Below are 20287 nucleotides of genomic sequence, written 5' to 3'. Positions count from 1 at the left end.
CCAGAGAAGAAAAATCTTCTTCCCAAGACATTAATTTCCCCGAACAGCAAATTAAACAGCTGGCAAGTTACTAAGCAACAAGTGGGCGCAGAAACCTAAAAACACCCCTCGAGTCTTACATAAGGAAAAGGAAAGAGCGAAGGGGGAAAAGAGGAGCCCGCTCTCACCTCGCTCTCCTCGCCGCAGGCCAGGCGGTCGCTCCCGCGGGCGGCAGGCTCCGGCTGAGCCCCGCGGCGTGCGCGGCTCCGTGGGCGCTGCCCCGCGGCGTGCGCGGCCGCCCCCGTGCGCGGCGCGGCACAGCACAGCACAGCAGCGGCGGGAGGTGCGCGCTGCGCCGCCAGGCCCCTCCCCGGCACCGGCGGCTCCACCTCCCGCAGGTGCCGCCCGCAGCTCGCGGCCGCGCGGAGCGGGCCCCCCCCCGGGGGGGGGTCGGGGGGGGGGACACGATGCGAGCCAGCCCGTGGAGCTAAAGCGCACCCTCATGCCCCGCAGACCGCAGAGGAAGGCTGCAGCGAGGGCCAAAGGCCGGCTGCACGGGGTTAGCGGCATGGCCGCACCGTCGGTTAGGTGCAGCTCTCACTCACCGTGCACGCTGCAAATGCTCAGCTCCGCGCTAGCAGGCTGCCTCGGCACGGCTGGAAGGGAAGGGGAGCTCCCGAGCGCGCCCGAGCCCACGCACGCCCAGACCTGCCCACGGGACGGGGCTGGGCCCTGCAGCCGGCAGCCCGAGCGCAGCTCCCGGGACAGCACCCGCTCTGCACCGAGGGTGCGCACTCTGCTAATCCCGTTAGGACGGAAAAGAAATCGCGTCCCCTCCCACCTCCGAGTGGCAGTTAAGCAGCACCCTTGGTGGCCACGTCGATCGCATCACTGAAATAATCTAAATTAAAAATTCTCCAGCTTTGTTATTTAAAAACAAAAAGACTCGGATCATTTCACAGTGACCCGGTTTACAGCCCAGCTCCACGAGCAGCCGTATCGGCACGCCACAGTCCGGCGCCGAAAGCACGTCGCCAAAACTCGGCCTTACCTCCGGAGGCTGCACCGCTTCCCGGCCCCGCGGCGGCTGGCGGCCAGCAGCAGGCACGGACGCCGCGAGGGGCATGGGCCGCCGCACCGCCAAACCCCGTCCTCGCGGTGCGGCCGCGGCCTTCTTCTGCGCGGAGAGTAGCGCCAGCGAAGCGGTGTTACCTGCATTTACTGCATGCTCGAGGAATAAACGCTATCGCTGTGCTCTTTAACCGCGCTGACCCCAAGCTCCTCCAGTTCAGACAGGGCTGCAATGGAGTTTATCAGTCTCGGGAACTGCTGTCACACACGTCTAAAATGCAGGATCGCTAGATAAGTTGGGCAACCTCAGGGTCAGAAGGATTAAAGAGGAATCTGCTTCTAACTTATGCAGACATCCTGTTAATCAGGCCCGTAAAACTCATTTCTTTTGGTGTTCACAGTTTCTCATACAGAATTTTTTTTTAATTATTTGCTGAGTCATATCTCCAAAAAATGCTTGTTCTCCAGCTACTTACCGTATTTGGTATTTATCGCTGGAATTGTTTTGCTTAAGACAACGATCACAATATCATATAACTTTTTTTCTTAGCAGCCAAGCATGACTCCTCAAATCCATATATATATCCAGAATATATATATATATATATATTCTCCGCTGTAAATTTGTGTATTACCTTTGGAGATTATTGCTCTGACCATCAGCAGTGCTCAAGGAGATACTTTCCTACATGATCTACAATGCATATTTTAAAGGGAGATCTACCTGCTTTGGAAGATCATTGACTGGTAAGAATTAGTATACATTTTGCACACAATGCTGAAAGGAACCTTACAACAGAGTTTATACTGGCAGAGACACTAATTTTTACAAGTCTGACTTAGCCACTGTAACACTTCATATTTTTATAATAATATTTAAATATCCACACGATGATGCACCGTTTTAATTTTCTCCACATGTCTTCCAGATGGTACACTTCTTCCCCAGCTGCAGTTTGTTGCATATAAAGAAAAATACCTAATGCATGCTACAAAATGACTTTCTTACGGGAATGCAAGCTGAGCAATTACGGATCTGGCTCGTCTGTACCTGGGAGCAACAAGACTGCTCTTTGCACAACACAGCATCACGGCTAAAGATCTTGTTCACAACACCACACAGACACAACTTTTCTTCCTCTGCTTCTGGAGCTTACCGGCTCTGCCCTAGGCTGGGAATCTTTGCCCTCGACTGTCCTGAACAGTACCGCGATGCCCTCTTTCTTTCTCTCATTCTCTTGATTGACAATAATAAAACACTCTTCACATATGGATCTCATTTTCTGTTCCTAATTTATTTTGCTGGATAATTTTAAGGAACAAAAACAAGTGAGAGATGCATTCTCTGCTACTTACATGGTCATTGACTTGTAATGGAGCAGGAGAGGCAGAAAATAAATGTATATGCAGCTATGTCTTTTAAACACAGGTAATGAAAACAAGGATTTGAAATCATAGACAAAAGGGCTCCGTCCACACACTTTTCACAAACTCAAGCATTACGGTTTTCTGAAAAAATTTAACCTATCCTCTAAAAAGTTACTTTAGATAGAAGTACTGGGGAGGCAGTGAAACCTAGAAAATGTTATTAATATACTCTGTAGCTTTTTCCATTTTCTGGTTTTGCAAATTCAACCACTGAAGGAAGTTTCAGCCATCATTAGAAGTTAGGCAGCCAACATTTCGCAGTGCCGTTTCTTACTCAGCTACACTTATCCTGCAGTTAAGAACTCCTAAAATAAACACCTCCCCCAAACGCACACCTCCCCCAACAAACACCCCCTCCCGCCCATTTACAGGATTTGGGGAGAAACTAAGGTTATCTAGTTGAAGGCAGACTAGGGGGTTAAAAAAAGCCCAGTAAAGCAGCGCACCATGCAATACACTGGCATGGGATAACCTCAAAACTTTCATTCACAGAGCTCTCAAACTAGGTTTGCCGCAAAGATGTCTCCTGTCACATCTGGACACTAACATGGTGACTTTTTTGTTTTTTTTCACTTTGTGGATGGAGCCATGGTCTGCTGTGGATGCCCAGGTTTGCAAGAAATAAATGCTCCAAATATTTCAATCCCAAAGGTAAAAAACAGTTAGGAATGATACATAGCCGTGTGGAGAGCCTTTCCTTCAGCAAAAGCAAGTTCCCATGAGAACAAGTCAGAAATTAGATGCAAGCTTCATACTGCAGTTACAGGATTAAATGCTGAAGAAGAAAGAGCACAGCACTGACACGAGTTCTTAAATGAAACCCTGCAAATGAAACTTCAGATCAGCAAAGTCTTCTGAATTAGTCACAGACAAGCTGATTCATGAGCTAGTGGAGCAAGTCCTAAAGGCCAGAGTAATGTTACGATCTACATTTTGCAGCAGTTTCAGTTCACCAGGGGAGAGGAGAAGAGGAGCAGGGAGAAGAGCGAGAGATGGAGGGACAGGGACAGAGAGAGCAGCGGTCTTGCCTTGGCTGCTGGTGTAAGATTTCTGGTGGAAATAATTAGACACCCCGCAGCTCTCGTACAAGCAGTGAAGTTATGTCTTCCTGTGCGCTCACTTAAGGATTCTTCCCAAACATACCCAGTAGCCGTGCCCAAACTGGTACCCTCTCAGAAAGCCAAACAGACATAGTATGCATTTGCCAGTGTGTATTTTCCAGCTCCACTCACTTTTAGCATTAATTTATATCGTTTCACACATATGCATGCAGGAAGGCACCTTCTTGTAGATGTAGCAACATCACTGATATCTAAGAGCCAGATGCAGCCAGAGCCCAAGCATCACACTTTTGGTGACAGGGAGGCACCAGCGTAGCTGCTCAGCTTGCATGAGCTTACCAGGGCCAGGGTCTCACTGGAGATTGGAGGTACGCACCAGCATGACCCTCATAAACCCATGTGCCAATGCAAGAAGAGATCAGAGCTACCTGCTATCACCTAAGGTCAAAGCTCCCTGAAAGTATTTCTGATCAACAACCTGGCTCCCACACTAACTTACAGAGGCACAGAATTATTCAGAAAAAAGAACAGGAAAAGCACAGAACAAACTACCTTTTTGCTGGAGCTCTTTCAATAACCATGGAGTTTTGCTCCAGCCAACTAGTATTAGAGTTAAGTCCCACTTTGACAGAGCTTGTGAGAGAAGAAAAAAATCCAGTTTAAAAATAACACCCCCCCCCAACCTGAGTAAGTGGAAAGCAGGCAGAGTGAGAAACAAGCACAGAACATGTGAAAAGAAAGCTGGCCTTATTAATAGCACACTGGTGCCTCCGACAGCCCTCCATTCAGACAAGTTTTACCGCTTTATTTCACAAGTAGTCATCCTATTTTGATGGCTTCAATCCCTCAAAAAACTTTAAGCACGCCAGCCCTGAACACCATGAATATTTCAGGATCAGGAACACTAACATGTCTCTTTCTTACCTGCAGAATGCACAGATCTACACAATTATTTCTGCACTGGTGCATACAGACTGTGCATAGACTAAGATGCCAGGCTTGTCTTCTTTCCAATTAAAATTCCCCGGGAAACGTGGCCAAGACTTGCCACAAAATTCAGTGTCAAACTTAGCCTGAAGCTATTGCCTATGGGTTCAACTTCTTCAGAAGGCCTCAGAGGCTGTGAGTGACCACGTACAAGGAAGGGAATGCAGAAATGCATCTCGCTCTTCCTTCTTTCTACCTGTTACATGCGTTTCCTTGTGACTTCAGGAGAGACAAGGTCTGCTGCCAGTGCTGTAACTACACCGGTACTGCCTCCCAGTGGAGGCTGCAGTATATGCTGAGAGAAGACTTTTTTAACTGGCCAAGCACTACCACTTCCTTGACGTAACCTAAGTGGGACAGAGGGGCTCTTCTGCCAGGACAGCTCTGCCTACACCAGAGCTGGGGGTTCAGGGTTTTATTTTATGTTCTGCTGCCGGATCAGCTCTGTCAGCTCCGGGTGTGACCTTTTCCATACTCACAGAGGACGCAGCTGTGCCAGGAAAAACATTAGTGCAAATCTGGCCCCAGGTTGGAGACAGAGGCCTCATTCACTGATGCCCTGCACCTGTGCTGTTACTGATACTGTACAAAGCGGGCATAAGGTCACTAGAGCAATCACCTTTTTCACTCACTTTGCACTGGTGCGAATGATTACACAGGGTACAAGGCAACGCTCATGTGAAATAACTTACCCCCGTAAGCTGCTTGCTTGGCCCGCATGGCCTTGTTTCTGCAATGAGAAAGGCTCCCCTTCTCGGGGGTAAGGAGGGAGAAGACAAGCAGGTTTTACAACTGATAGAAAACCCTCTTTTCACTTCAGCTAAAACAAGAAAAAAAAGATCTAAATGACACAACAAAACAAACTGTGTCCATCTCTTCACCTCAGGTCCCCAGAACTTTCGGGTGTCTTTTGGGGTTTAGTTCAGACTTCTGCTTCTCTCCCCCCAGCTCTTCCCCCAAACCATGAAGTCTCCGGCCTGGCCAAGCCTCCTCTGCCTTTGGCCCTGCTTCTCTTGATCGTTCAGGCGCAGTGGCAATACCCAAATCTCTGTTCTGCTGCAGGGAAAACTCCATTTGTTCAAATCGAGCCCTCTCTAAAGAAAGGCTGGCAAAACCTGGCCTGATGGAGGATGCAGTTTGTCACGAGATATAAGGATGCACACACTTGTATTCCTATGCTGTGCAGACAGAAATTCCCCCAAATGTTCCAGAGCAGATTTAAACTTAAGCAGCTACACCAGCATAACTCATTCTGTTGACCTTTTTATTTAGAGACAAACATATCCTTTTCAGATTTATGCCATCTGTGAAGAGTTTCAGCTAAACCAAAACAGGCAACTCTTACAGTTGGTAAGCAGATCTCCGAGTGTGCATGTGTTTGAATGCTGAAGAGTAAAAATGGGGGATATATCCTCCATAACTACTTTGGTACAGTAACACTATTAAAAGTGGTTACGTACAGGCCAGAAGGCAACTAGCAGATTTCCATTTCCAGGACATTCATTACTGGATCCGGTTAATATTGGGTAAACAAAAATGTTTACTTTTCTAAAGAAGACTGTAACCAGTTTACACACAAATATCTGATAACCATCTAAACAGGTTTCCATAGCACCTAGGAAATGCTATGAAAATATCCATTTGTTCAGGTTACAAATATTGCACCAACCACAAACATCACCTAAGACTCTCTGGAGTCCCTGAGTAAGAAAAACAACCATGGGTGCTTAAAAAGCACTGCCAAAATGTATGCTTTCTTCTTACTGCTCCTGCCAGAAAACATCTGCACTATTAAAGGATTAAAGGATTAGGAAAGAAGAAAAAAAATACACTGACCTCTTAGGAATTTATCTGAAACACTTAAAATTTTTGCTTGTCCCTCACTTATGAGCTAGCCAGGATTTATAGATTTTATTAACATGGACAGAAAAAGTATTTCAGATCTGCCAGTAAAGACTAAATTCAAAATCAAGTTACATCTAAAAATATGTTCTCATAGTCACAGGTTCATAGATGTGTGTACAAAGTCCATTTGATACTTTTTAACCTTGAAGGTCTTTTTTAAGCCCCAAGAAAATCCACTGCTTGCCTCGGTCTGGTAGTGGACTGCCCAAATCGGCATTCACAGACATCTGAATCATATGCACCTCCTGCTCTCTTGATACCTGCAGCTTCCTAAAAAGATAAATTGTGGAGCAACCTTGGTAATCCCCAGGAGGCTTTTCATGCAGCTTCAAAGGAAAATGTATTAAAAACCTGCCCTCTTGCAAAAGGAAAATGGGGCTTTTAGAAGACAGCTTCAGCCATCCAACCTACGCTGGAAGTCCTGTGCATCAGCGGCTGCCTCTGGGCAAAGCCACGGGGCTTCCTGTGGTCCCCTCTTCCCTGGGGAGGGATCTGGGGAAAAGACGGGAAACTCCAGAGCACTGGAGCAGCGGACTCAGCCGCAGAGGGGGCCTGTTCCCTCGCTGACACTAATGCTGAGGAAGCAGAAGAAACGCGCAGCTCGGCGCTTCTCAGCTCGCGTAAGCAAAACTCAACCTGTGCGAAACTCGCCCCCGCCCCGGCAGGGCTGAGCAGAGACGCTTTGGTAGCCAGTGCGAGACAGCACGTTGCTGCTGCTGGGATGCTCCCGGGATGCTCCCAGCTTCCGCACCAGCTGCGGGGAGCCAGAAACGCGACTTGGGGCTGGCAGACCCTGGGCGAAGCCCGCAGGCGCCTGTTTCTGTGGCTCCTTTGCCACGTTCGGCAACTGTCTACTCGACCTGTGCCTGACGCCAGCCCTCAGAGGGAAGTTACTGAAGCGTATATGTTCATGGGCCAGCAACCTGGGCAGGACTTTCACAGGAGTCACCCCCAAATTTAATGGGAATTGGATACCTAACTCCCTAGTAGTCTTCTAAAGGAAAAACTGACAAAACATGCATTTTATAACCACAGCTTGAAAAGCTGTATCTAGTCCTGAATCAAAGTGTTTTTCATTCTAGGTCAAAATCAAATTCAGACTACATAGTGCTGCTTACTTTTCCAATAAACAGAGAATCTGTAATTTAGAGTTTGCTTTCTTTTAATATCTGTGCCTAGAACACAAGCTCTAGAAAGCCGTCCTCTCAAACTCATATTTTCCGGTGTAATCACAGATTTTATGGTGCAACTTTCATAGAAGACCAGATGAATCCTGAACATAGCAACATTTCCACAGATCAGCCTACATTTCTGGTCCCCTTCTATTTCTGCCAAAAAATGGGAAGGAAAGAAGAAGGGGAAAGAATCACTTCAAATATAGGAGGGAGAGCAAAGGGAAAGGACGACTCCTGGGAAATGAAGCACTAAAAGGAAATATTGCTGCAGCTCTGATTTGGACTTCAATTCTGCACACAAATCTAAAAAGCTAAGATGACAAACCTTTGCTGTAGCCTATGTCATAGCTGTGCACAGTCCTGAGCAGCAATGGCAATAAATCCCTGTCTCCTAAGGACAGGTAATCACTGGAACAATTCAGAGTAATAAGTCCTATATCAGAACTCACTGCACTGAAAGCAAGCAATTTAACATCATTATGGAAGACTAAGTTTGGCATTCCTAGTATTTCCAAGATGCAAACTACCAGCAAAATAGTACTGCTAAAAAATATGCTTTTTAAAGCAACCATCAAACAAAACACTTATTATAAAACCAAAAAAAAAAAAAAAAAAAAAAAGCATTAAAGCCTAGTTAAAAACTAAATCCTCCTTTGGTGACTTTAGAACGTCACCATGGAAGTACAGACAGGGATTCAGCACAGGGAGAGCTGAGGCAGTTTTACACATAGGTGGCAACAAAGAAAATTTGCAATGAGTTGAAACGCAATCAGAAATAATGCCTGGCACTTACCAAGCACTTAAAATCCCTGAATTGCACAAACATTAGCCTCCTTAATAAGCTGTCGGATGCTGGAAGGAAAGAAACATAATACCAGTGTGGTGGACAGCAGGACCCAAGTGAGCTCTGACTGGCTGTATTTATTAGCATCACTTCAATACCAAATAGCCATTAACCTATATATTATACCCAAAGAATACATTGGGACACTCTATTATGAACTGTACGGTTGCCATGCAGATTCATTTCAACCTCAGTACAAAGGAACTAGATGAAACAGCGGGACATGAGGGGACACCACGTTGTTTGAACACTACAGTACTTTGCAAGCAGTAAGACACATCGCTATAAAGCTGTGATCCGGCCTGCTGGAAACCAGGAGTTACGTGGTTGCTCAGCCTTTACTAAAATTCCATTTATACTTTCCTCCAGTGCACTCAGGAGAGCCAGCAGAAAATCATCTCAGCTATGAATTTTCAAAGCAAACAAACAAAAAGAAATCTCTGTTACCATGTATCTCTCAATAACTGGGGATCAAATTGTTTAAGTATGTAAAATCTACCAGAGACATATCTCAGCTCCTTAGTTTCACTGGAACACTTTAATTTTACCTAATATCAGTTCTGAAAAGCTGTAGCAACGTTGTCATGACAATAACAACACAACACAGCTGTTTTCTGCTATCACTGTGCAACTGGGCACACATTGGGGTCATTTATGCTGCCATAAAACTATGGCATTTAACCACACTTCTTTTCTCTCTTATTCGAGCAAGTTCTTTCCTCCACAACATGGTCCAAGAGGGTTTGGCACACTCTTTGGATATATCTTTCAGAGGCACAAATCGAAAGCACTAGGGAAGGAAGCACACTTTATATTTAGAAATTTTGCAGCCACAAGAAATAAGAACACCCTAATTTACGATACAGACTAATAGTCACTTAGCCACTGATAAAACAGAGCATTTACACTGCAAAACCCAGCCTTGTAAACCCATACTCTTAAGATTTGGACCCTCTGACTTGAATTAAATAAATCACTTGCATAAAATCTGTTTGCACAAAGGAGGATTTGTAAAATCTGGCATTGACTTTTCTAGTCATCAAAAAAAGAAGATTAATATAATCTATTTCAACTACATCTAGCTTCTGTAATCAAACCTAGGGTGTTAGTAAATAGTTATTGCTATCACAACATACAGTGTTAGACTTGGTTAGGACACTGAGAGACTAATTGCACATAACGGGCTCTACCTGAGCTCAGCTGGGACTGGTTCAGAGCCTCTGTAACATATGCAGAACCTGGCTTTACACTATCCATCTCCAAATCTGCACGTAATTAAGGTCAGGTGGGAAGAGGGCAGAGGGACAGACAGAAGGTAAGAGAAAGGACAAAAAAATTAAAATATCTGCTGGAACAGACTGCAGGAGACTAATGATTTGTAGAGACAGTAATTAGAGAAACAGCGCTACAGAAATCTAGATTTCAGTGTTATGCATTCTAGGATGTTGCTTCTCTGGCACGTTCTAGATCTCATGTATTCTTAACTAGTCATGTCTACGTGCAAAAAGACATCTAACTGAAGTGCATGAAGATATGCCAAGTTCACAGGATAAATAGCACAAAGATGAGGTGACATGAAATAAGCTGAGTAAGTACCTTGAACCCCAAGAAAACCTGAGCTGCTGAGGATGAAAGGGGTGCTACTGGTACCTGCACAACTGGCTTAAAGCTGGCTCAAGTGTCACTGCAGCCCATGAAGGCCAATTCTCAATTCTAGTGCAAACACACACACTTACATATTATGTATACATGTCACTGCAAACAGAATTTTCACTGCAAACAGTTTTTTAAATTTATATAAAATAGATCCCAATTTACTTTGGAAAATGCTAGTAGAAGAATCAGTGATGTTTAAACATAGCTGTAGCTTGCATCATCATGGTCTTCGGTATCATTGGAGACTAAAGATTTAAAGCTCATTTTCAGAGGAACTCTGTTCCAGTTTCAAAAACATATTTCAGCTCTTGCCTCCCTACTTATGTCTCAGCTTCCCATTGCTTTAGCTGGGGAAGTCAGGAGCCTAAAAGGAACTTCAACATCTACAAACTGCTTCATGAGCGCAGGCAGTAACCTGCCCCTAACACCAGCAAACTCTGAAAAGGACCTAAAAGCTTCCATACTTATAAAATACATAAAGCATCTTCCTAAATTATTAGAAGCAGAAGATATGCAACCATGATCTTTGCTGTACAGAAATATTATAAACAAGAACCACCAATGCAGACCACAGAAGTACCCAGGCATGGGAGGGAAGGGAGGCACGATCTCTCTGGTGGGGCTCTGTGGGGAGCAATAGCCAAGTTTCTAATCTCTGTTGCAATTTCATGACTCACAAAGGGACGTGGCTGCCACAAGAAATTAATTTCACATGAAAAACAAGCAAAACCACTAATTAGCCTTATACCTTTGAGCAGCAATATCATAGCTGCTCTAGTGCTGAACTCTTCCCTCTACACAACTGGCTTAGAAAGGAGAGCGATTCTGAATGCTCACCTTTCAGGTTACGTTAAGTAACCAGAGAGGACGTAGCCATCCTTTGTTTTCATGTTAGAAAGGGCAAAAAAACCCAACCCTGCCCTTATTATCTCAAGTTAACTGCTACTGAACCTTAGCTGAAATGGCATCTTCAAAGGGCTCAGAGGTTCAAGGAACTTGACTATAAAAGAGGAAGAGACTAAGAAAAGTCTTTTCTGCCTAACTATCTGTCCAAAGGAAACTCCTGAGATCTTACCAGCATTCACTATTCTGACCCCCCCCCCCCAACTTTCTGGCATGTTATATACCATTGGATACACTCAGTCACAGCACTTAATTTTGCCCTCATTCTTATAAACTCCACCACAGTTTAAATATCCCCTGGCTCTTGTTGCTGGTTTGGATATATGCCGTAGGAGCACCCCACCACACACACACGCTGTCTGGTCACATCGGAAGCACGAACCCTGCTCTCTGCAGCTATGCCTTCCTCTCTGACGTCTACCTCGCTGGCTAGGGAGCGCTGATAACCCTGGCACGTGCTCAGCATGGTGGTCAGTAAGTTAAGTCTTCACACCAGCCTGCTGTGAACTGACACTCCTCTGCTGGAATAAGCACCACGAAGAGGAACCACATACCTCTTTCCCACACTACAAGCGTATCAGAGCACTATCTCTATGCCAACGGGCTGCAAGTGTATGTGTGTGTGGGGGGAAAGCATATATATACATATGCATGTATCTATGATATTTGCACATCCTTTTTTAAGGCTGATTTATGAAATCCAAACAGCATCCCAGGGCAGTCTCCAATTTTACCGACAATAGGTTACTGTTAGGAGGTTCAGATTAGCACTAACAGGGTCTAAAGAAGATCACGGCAAGATGAAGCAGGGCTCTAAGCAAGCCACTCCCACATAGCTTCACAGTTTCATTTTGGGAGTTGTGAAATGCTAAATAGGAATACCATTTTCTGATTTAAAAAAAAGGATTCTTTGCTTCTGAAGATTGTCAAGTAATAACAAATTGTCAGACCCATATTTTTTAACTTTCTTTCAAACTGACATTCTTATTTGGTTTGCTTAGCACTTAAGAGGGCAATTTCTTTTGATTATGGTTTTATTGATACAAAATGATCATATCAGTTCTAACAGAAAAGAGATAGAATTGCTGTTTTTTTTTTAATTTCCCTATATTTGTTTTATGTCCAGAGAGCTTTAAAAAGGCACATGTTAGACTAAAGCTTTGCTTTGGTTTCCCTGAACATCCTTCAAAGCATCAGTGCTACTGACTTGCATGTACAGAATTGAAAACAAAAAAAAAGAGAGAGAGAGGGAGACGGAGACAAAGGGAAAGAAGAAAAAAGGAATCAATGAAAACGTACAAGGGGGGAAGTAGCTCCAGGATGCTGGACGGGCTCCATGGGCAGGGGAGACTGGGAAGGTATAATTAAAAAAAGAAAAAACAAACAAAAAAGTTGGTTAAAACATGCACCCATTCAAAACGGGTTAAATTCATGTAAAGCTCGGCTATATACAGTGCAGTGTACCACCACAGACCCAATCCTTCAAGTTGAAAATTCATTAGGATCCTGGAATTCCCCACCCAAATGCACGTCCTTCTTCTGAAAAAACACGTACCATGTTTGAACTCTTAGCCCAAGGCCCATCCCCGCCAAACACCCCAGTGGAACGTATGATTTGTTTGCACTGCTCTCAATGTCTGCTAAGCATGTGTTTATGGTTAAGCCTACATTTAAGTACTTTGTTGAGTCAGAAACAGGACTGGAAGATGTAACATTTCTCTATATACATGGACAATGCCAACCACTTAAAAAAGAAAACAATTCCCAAATTTGTAAATTGACATTTTGCATAACTGAGTTCATTATGAATCTAGCTTTGCTCCATTTCTAACGGTGCTAAAGCAGGCAGCTGCTTTATCTTACTTTTCATTCTGTGTAAGAAGGAAAGCAAAATTGTCAAAGATCAACATTTTCATCTTGACAACAGGGTTTCTCCATTAACTCATTACAAAGAGGGCGGAGACTTTGATCCTGATGCCTGAGCCCCAACTGTTGGCCTTCTTTTCTTAAAAAGAAACTAAACTAAAGGCAATTTAAAGTCAGTAGAAATCCAGAAATCACTTTTCCACAGATTAGACCAGTTCAAATCTAGGGTTTAAGCAAGCTGACATTGTCCTGCTAAGGTCTTCTTTTAAGCGCATAGCCCACCAGATTGCCTCACGATCGCTTTCAGAACAGCGGAGATGTGTGCAAGTTACCTAAATAAAATGTTTTTACACTCACATTGCTGATCTTTCAGCCTGAAATCTTTGACCACTCACAGCTCCACGGGAGCTCCACGGGAGCTGAGAGAACATGATTTCTTGAAGGATTGGTCCTTAGGTCTGTCAATACTGAGAGCACATTTGCAGTCCAGTGCATCAAGGACGAGATCTGGCAGCCCTGGCTGTGTTAGTATGTTTATTCCCTGTCTGCTTCCACACTGAAAATATATATCTGCCTTGGCACAAGAAAATTTTCATTTAATTTAGATTAAATGAGACAGTTGTGTGTAAAACACCAAACAACCGCTTTGTTTATGTGAGATTAGCAGGAATGGTACTAATTACTTATATTTTATCTTTCCATATTTTGCTTATGAAAACACTAATTAAGACACTGTGCGCTCAGCAGTGTTAAAGGCTGTTCAGCCAGGGCTTCTGCAGAATGTACATTCTGTTTACACCTTATTCTTCCTGATCTTTTAAATAAAACACTACTTTTTTTGTCTAGAGATTAGTAGCTAGCCTGTTTCAAAGCAGGCATTACCTCTCAAGAGTCTGTCATGATTGCAACAGCTCTTAAACAATGAATGTAACTCAATTTCCATTTTTGCAGTTAAAATTAATTAATTCAGGGCTGTACCAGAGTCTTCAGGAAGTCAGAACAGATAGCTGCACAGATCCCCTAGCAGTCTGTTGCCTAATCCAGGCCTAAATTTCAAATCTCCTGAAGTTCAGTGGATTATTTGCATTGGGAGTGTTGACCCAGATTAACCTGTTATTTACATTAAAAAAAATTTATTCATTGACAACAGCTTGTAATACTAACAAGCACCTTTTAAAACTTCATTAACTGTATATAATAAAAGTAAATTTACCTGATAAATGTAAATTAAATGAATGGATGAGACAGGAATTTGAAAAATCCTCCATAAGGTTAGGTGGAGCTGCTGGGTTATTCAGTCTTTGTCCTAAGCAAGACTGAGGAATTGGTGAGAATGACCCCGAATTTTTAAAATGTTTAGAGTTTTGGGGGAAAAGAAAAAAAGGGGAAATGTTACCTTCTTGTCCCCCATTTCTTGACTAAAGCTCAAGCTCTCACATTGCAAACTGCAACTTTATTCTTTGTTTCCCCATCGAGACTAAATGCTCCCCAAAAAGCAACAGTGTTCAGAAACCTTCAAATAAGTTGTCACGCTGAGGCACACGGCAGTAAAGGCTTGGTAAGCACACCGAGGCAGGGTGAGGTACACAACAACATGCTACTTGTTAGCTAAAGACATGAAACAAATTGCATGTATGAGACGAAACATGATAGGAGATTTGAAATAGTTAAACTACCAAGCAAATATCCAGAAGTATGAGAAAGAATGGAATGAAACAGACACCCGAGACATGCTGCCTGCGACTGTTAGCTAGGCAAAACTGGCGAGGTGGGACAGCAGGAACAAATACACACACACACACACACGCTGTTCCTGGAAAAGACCAACCAGAGCTGGACACAACTGAACGGGAAGAGTAAACAGCCTCCATATGCAAGCGCTTCCCAAATGTTCACTTAGAAGGGAAAAACAAAACAGCTATTCTTTATTTCTTCCAAGCAGCACAATGAATATTTAAAAGATTTACTTCTCACCAAGAAGACTATCTGAATTTCAAATACAATCTTTCATCCCATATCTCTTCAGAAACCTTTTTATATAAGACCTGATTCCATCTGTAGTAATAATGAAATTCAGCTAAATTGTCAGTGAATGGCATTAGCTATAAAATATTGGATACCAATTCAATATAATAATATAGATCAAGAAGTAAACATTACAATACTGTATCTGAGCAAGAATTCAGGAAGAATTTAGAAAGGAGAAAACAACAAGCACTCAAACAAACTGGGATTTGTTGAGCTCACACTGCCCTCCTGGATCTGTGCAGTGTTTTTTTAAGTAAATAGAAACAGTCAGGACATCAGCTTGCATTTAGCCTGAAAAAAGGGATCTTCTTACAGCACTGAACACGAGAAAATTTGGGGCACCAGCTTAGTAGGAAAACAAAGGGACAATGCTACTCAACAAGTAACTTCCAGGAAATGCTAGGCACCTTATCTTTTCCTTGTATGCCCTTCTCATATGCGCAAATTGAGTCTACGAGCACTGAGGTAGCTTGTTCATAGAATAAATTCTGAAATGTACTTGAAATTAAGTTCAGCGTCTCTAAACCTAGCATTTGTGAATGACATCAAAGTTTGAAAAAGGAAAACTCTAAGCAATTTCACTAATCAATAATGGAACCTACTTTAATTATCAGATCATAGTGTTGCATGTAGGTGCACGCACGTGCCCACACAAGCACACAAGTCTCTGCAAGTGCACCTACTTCATACTGAAAGTGAGTTACCAGTCTCCGTTACTATGGTGCTAAGATCACAAGCAGTATTTTGGGAGATGATAGTTTCATCTATTTCAGTGATGATTCAAGGCAAAAAACCCTTCTTTCTTACTACTTTGAATTTTCAGAATGGACTAAAATGGACAGGGTTTTCCTCCAAGGTCAGTTTTCCTTCTATGTATCTCAGACACTGGCTGCATTATCACTGGTGTGAGCATGTACTTCTGCAGTCAAAGAAAACGTTGTTTGTAAAAGCAGAGTTTGTATTTAAACCCACCCTTCCTCTCTGATTGCCTGCATTTCATTTACATTTGAACTTCAGTCATTACGTGTACTGCATTTAAGACCAATACAATATTTTATGGTTCTATTAAAATGTTGTCCTCATCACTTCTGTAAATCAAAACCTCTAATTATAAATAATAATAAAAATGCAGGGCAGGAAGTTCTTTGCTTTCCATCTGCTTTTCATTAGATTACTCAGTCCAGCCAAATCTAAGGACAATTAAACAACACAAGCAGTTCTATGTCTGTAAATTCCTTCATGGCAAAGAGCTTTATGCTGCAAAATGTCCTAGATGCTCTACAAACAATGTTTTGATTAAAGAGAAAAAGGTTGCATGCTGTTAAACATTCCTTATCAAGCCCAAATCTAAAACTTCACATTCATTCTGGATGAAATACCCTGCTAATGTCAAGTAAGGACAAAATCTCCAAGTGGTTCTGTTTAGAAAAGTCTCTTTCTATTCCTTGCAAAAAAGCCAATCTAACATTTAAAATTTAGGTAAAGGGGGGAATTTATGTTATGGGGATTTTAAAGTGTATGGGAAACATCCTAGAAGCTTGGGCTGTAGATTAGAATACACTAAAAGCACAGAATACGGGGGAGGAAAGCTCAAACTCTTCTGCATTAGCCCACCAGTGTAATCCTTAGCCAGGCTCTGGAGGAACCACTTGGAAGGATCCAGTTTCACATTTCAGAGCAGCGTCGCTTAAGCCACTCACTCCGCTCCAGCAGCTCATTTCTGCCCCGGTGCCACGTTCTCGTACTGTGCTGGCAACGCAAGCCAGCTTGTGCAGCTGCGTGGCAACCCCGGTCAGGACACTGAAGCTCCTGCCTCCCCCCACTTCTCTGCTCGCCCCTTCTGTATTTTGCACATTCTTTTTTTCTCCAGGCAGATGAGTTCCCTGAGTTCTCCAGCATAACACTCAACAAGCCCGAACCTCCTCCCCAAGTCCTTCCTGCTTCCTCCATGTCACCACTTCTGTAGCTGAGGAAGAGTCTGACAGACATCTGCCTCCACTATACAAGTGCAGTGACAACCCAAGGTGGAAAAAATAGAAAGCATAATGCTACAGTGAAATGGTATCATAAATTCTGCGTGCAAAAGAAGAGCAGGGAAGGATTACAGAAGCAGCTGCAACATTAGTTCTAGCGATACTGGAATCTGAAACCTTATCAGGGTTCTTCAGGAGTAGTTTTCTGCGTTTAACTGTATGTATGGAACAACCATCAGGGAGGTCAACAGTGATGGCCTCATGACATGGCAATATCTTTCAACATATTACTTTTAATAGGACTTGGGCTTTTTATATCAACTTTATAACAAATGTTTCCCATGACTGAAAGAGGAAATCCACCCCCTAGTGTGTTGTTAAAGTCAAAGAGAATCTGTTAATCCATGCTGCTTCATTATCTCTCATTAAAGCGTAGCAAGAAAACTACTCACCATCAATGCATGACATTTAATTGCCTGAGCCATATTTAACAATAAGCACTTGCAAATGATTGTCTCTATCAGCCTAGCCTGTATTCAGGTTTAAAGTTGCCCTTGTCTACATGCGTTAGCTGATGGACTACAGGGTAGTGACCGATCACAGCATTTAGAGATCAGCTTCAAACAACAAGAGGCAGATACTGGATTTATGGAATGGCCACCTGCTGCAGTGCCTTGAATTGCCAGAGATCTGTGTGACACTGATTCTAAGAAATACATCTGAATGTTCCCAGGAATAACAAAGACCAGAGATACCAATGGCTGAGAAAAGTATTTTCCTAAATTGCCAGCTCTGTGAAGCATGCAGATTACTGCACTACGCTGACAGCTTTGGGTGTTCATGACTTTTTACTACTGAGCCAAAAGCCCTGAGCCCTAACATAATATCTGATGAAATGTATTTCCTTACTAAAGTATCAAGCTTTGGAATCACATCTTTTTTTTCCTCGACATATCAAATCACTCTTTTAAGATAAGGAACAGCATTAAAATAGAGAAAGTAGATGAACACCAGTTCACCAGTTAACCAACTATCAGCTTATGCCTGCTGCACAACCTTTTGAAAAAGATCAGCAATTTTAAAATGCTTCTCTTGATACACAAACTGCAGTTAGGGTGATCTTAAATATTACGTGTGTGTGTGTGTGTGTGTGTGTGTGTGTGTGTATTTTGGAAGAATAAAATGAAAGCTTCAGCACCAGTAATTTCTACAGAGGCCTCAGCTTTGCCAGCACATACACCTGCAATCACTTCCAGTGTATGCTAGTAAGGATGCCATTAGAATCAGGTCCAAGATCTTACCTTTTATTTAATTTTCCTTTGATCAGCAGAGCCTGGTATTAATTGGCCTATATTTCATATAACACATAATTGTCCGGAAGGACAGCAGGAAGTGGATGGAGTTATATACCCAGAACGGAAGCAATTAGGGTTCCAAGTTCTGTTGTATCTGACTTCCTCCATAATCCCCAAACATAAAGCAGCTTCCAGTACCTAATTTATCTGTTCCATCTAAGTCAGCATAAACATTTTTGGATCATTTATATGTTCTGTATGAAAAAGAACTAATGTACAACACTCTTAAGATACCAAGACCTGGGATGTTGCATAGAATCATTAGTTACAGATTGCTGAAGAAATCTCAAATTCTTATAAGCCTAAAATCTTTCAAAACATGCAGGAGATGAACGTTGATATTAGCTTACATAACACTGCAGATGAAAGACACTCAATAAGGGCAACTATTCAGAGACAGGTAACGTGGATGATCAACACATACAGTGGATAACATAGTAGGTATAAAGGATGATCAACACATACAGAGGATGACATGATACATATAAAGCATATATTAAGCATGGAACACTGAAAAGACTCCATTTTATTTCACTGCACCTTAAAACTAAATATACATACCTGGTTTTGGCACAGAATTGGTCACAGACTGAGGAACTTTGTCATTAATTAGTTCAACACACTCACTAGGAAAAAATCCAACCTGTAATAAAAAGAGAAAGAGAGACAGAATATTGAATGCTATGTTTTTAGATCAGAATTGTTAAACTTGAGTATAATTATAGCCTTTATGAAGCTACATGTAACCTTTTCCTCTAACTTTGCTTGCCTGACACTCCATAACATTATCCAACCTAAAATGACCCAGCATAACAATAAAAATTTTTCAAAATGATGCAGGCAAAAAAAATCTACATACCAAATTATTAGTTCTGTAAAATACTATGTTATAAACCTGTTTTCTAAGGACAGAGGTATCAACTTGCAACTGTGTGTATGGAGAGGGGAAAGGACAAGTGTGCTAGATACTCTTAAATCGCATGTGAAACTGAAGAGACAGAAAGACTAAGCTTGGTTTCCTGCACCTGGCTGCATGTACATAACATGAAATTTAAGGAAGACAGAAAGACTTCTTAGCTCTTAACATCTCAGTTATTTGTATCCAAATTTCACCAACACTGTGGCCTTTTTTTTAACTGTCAAAATAATTCACAGTTCAAAAAGATTAACAAGCACTTTAACATTTTATTCCTTTAAAAAAGTGAAGTTAAATATGGGTCAATATATGTGCATGTTTGTATAGTCTCATTACAGAAAAATGCGTATTCTCCTATGATACGCTAAGAGGAGACACTTTGAATGCCCAAAGCTCTGTGCTGCATACTAGCCGTACAGTGTGCCTGATCTGATGAACGTGGGTAATCAGTGATACTCTTGAAGCATTCAAATTAAGCATGCTTAAAGATCTCGCTAAAAAAGTTCAATGTGGTTTCGGTTAAAGTGAATTCAACTTAGTCTTAGAGCTGAGAATAGGTTTAATACAATATACAGAGTAAAATGAGATGTTCATTTGTAACTAAGAACCCAGTAATTTGACTAGAAATAAACAGAAGTAGTTTTAGAAGAAAGAGCAAGATGTAGGGAAAAAACCTCTAACGAGCGCCAGGACCCCTGGTGTGTACTCTCATATCTGCTTCCGAACACGGACAAGCCAGAGCAACCATTGCCACCTACCTTCCCTATCAGCAAAGGATAAGAGCGGATAGCACCACATCCCCATTACTGAAAAATCATTTGAAAGCACAGCTGACAAACATACTGCACAAGCTGTTTAACTGTCATGTTACGATTTATCTTTCTACCTGCTAATCAGGCCAAAACAGTAACAATATTCCAGAAACAAATCCCAGAGGCAAGCATCCCCTCAGCCAATATTTACAGATGCTTCAAAAGCAATGATCCTCCCTGGGCTACCACATAGCAGTGCTATGCAAAAAGTTTTGACAACCACAGAATGCAACTTCTCTGCTGTCAGCATCACCGGCAATGAAGACACCCACGAGTGCCCAATTTACAGCAAAGTCCTGTGAGTGCTTACTATCAAATGCTAATTCGC

The 20287-nt window shown here is 42.5% G+C and overlaps 1 protein-coding gene across 1 annotated transcript in view; it reads right to left on the bottom strand.

The window, feature by feature from the left end:
• ARHGAP32 (Rho GTPase activating protein 32) overlaps positions 1–20287 on the bottom strand; it is a 272203-nt gene that overhangs the window by 47507 nt on the left and 204409 nt on the right. The window contains exons 11-13 of the mRNA XM_067309997.1: positions 18793–18874; positions 12309–12359; positions 9641–9715 (exon numbers count right to left, since the gene is read on the bottom strand). Coding sequence (XP_067166098.1) covers positions 9641–9715; positions 12309–12359; positions 18793–18874 — 208 coding nt within the window. The remainder of the gene's footprint in view (positions 1–9640; positions 9716–12308; positions 12360–18792; positions 18875–20287) is intronic.

Source organism: Apteryx mantelli, chromosome 23 (genome assembly GCF_036417845.1).
Source record: "Apteryx mantelli isolate bAptMan1 chromosome 23, bAptMan1.hap1, whole genome shotgun sequence".
In the NCBI taxonomy this organism is placed as follows: Eukaryota; Metazoa; Chordata; class Aves; order Apterygiformes; family Apterygidae; genus Apteryx; species Apteryx mantelli.
Note: the sequence above shows the minus strand (reverse complement) of the source record. Positions and strands in the feature narration are given on the sequence as shown.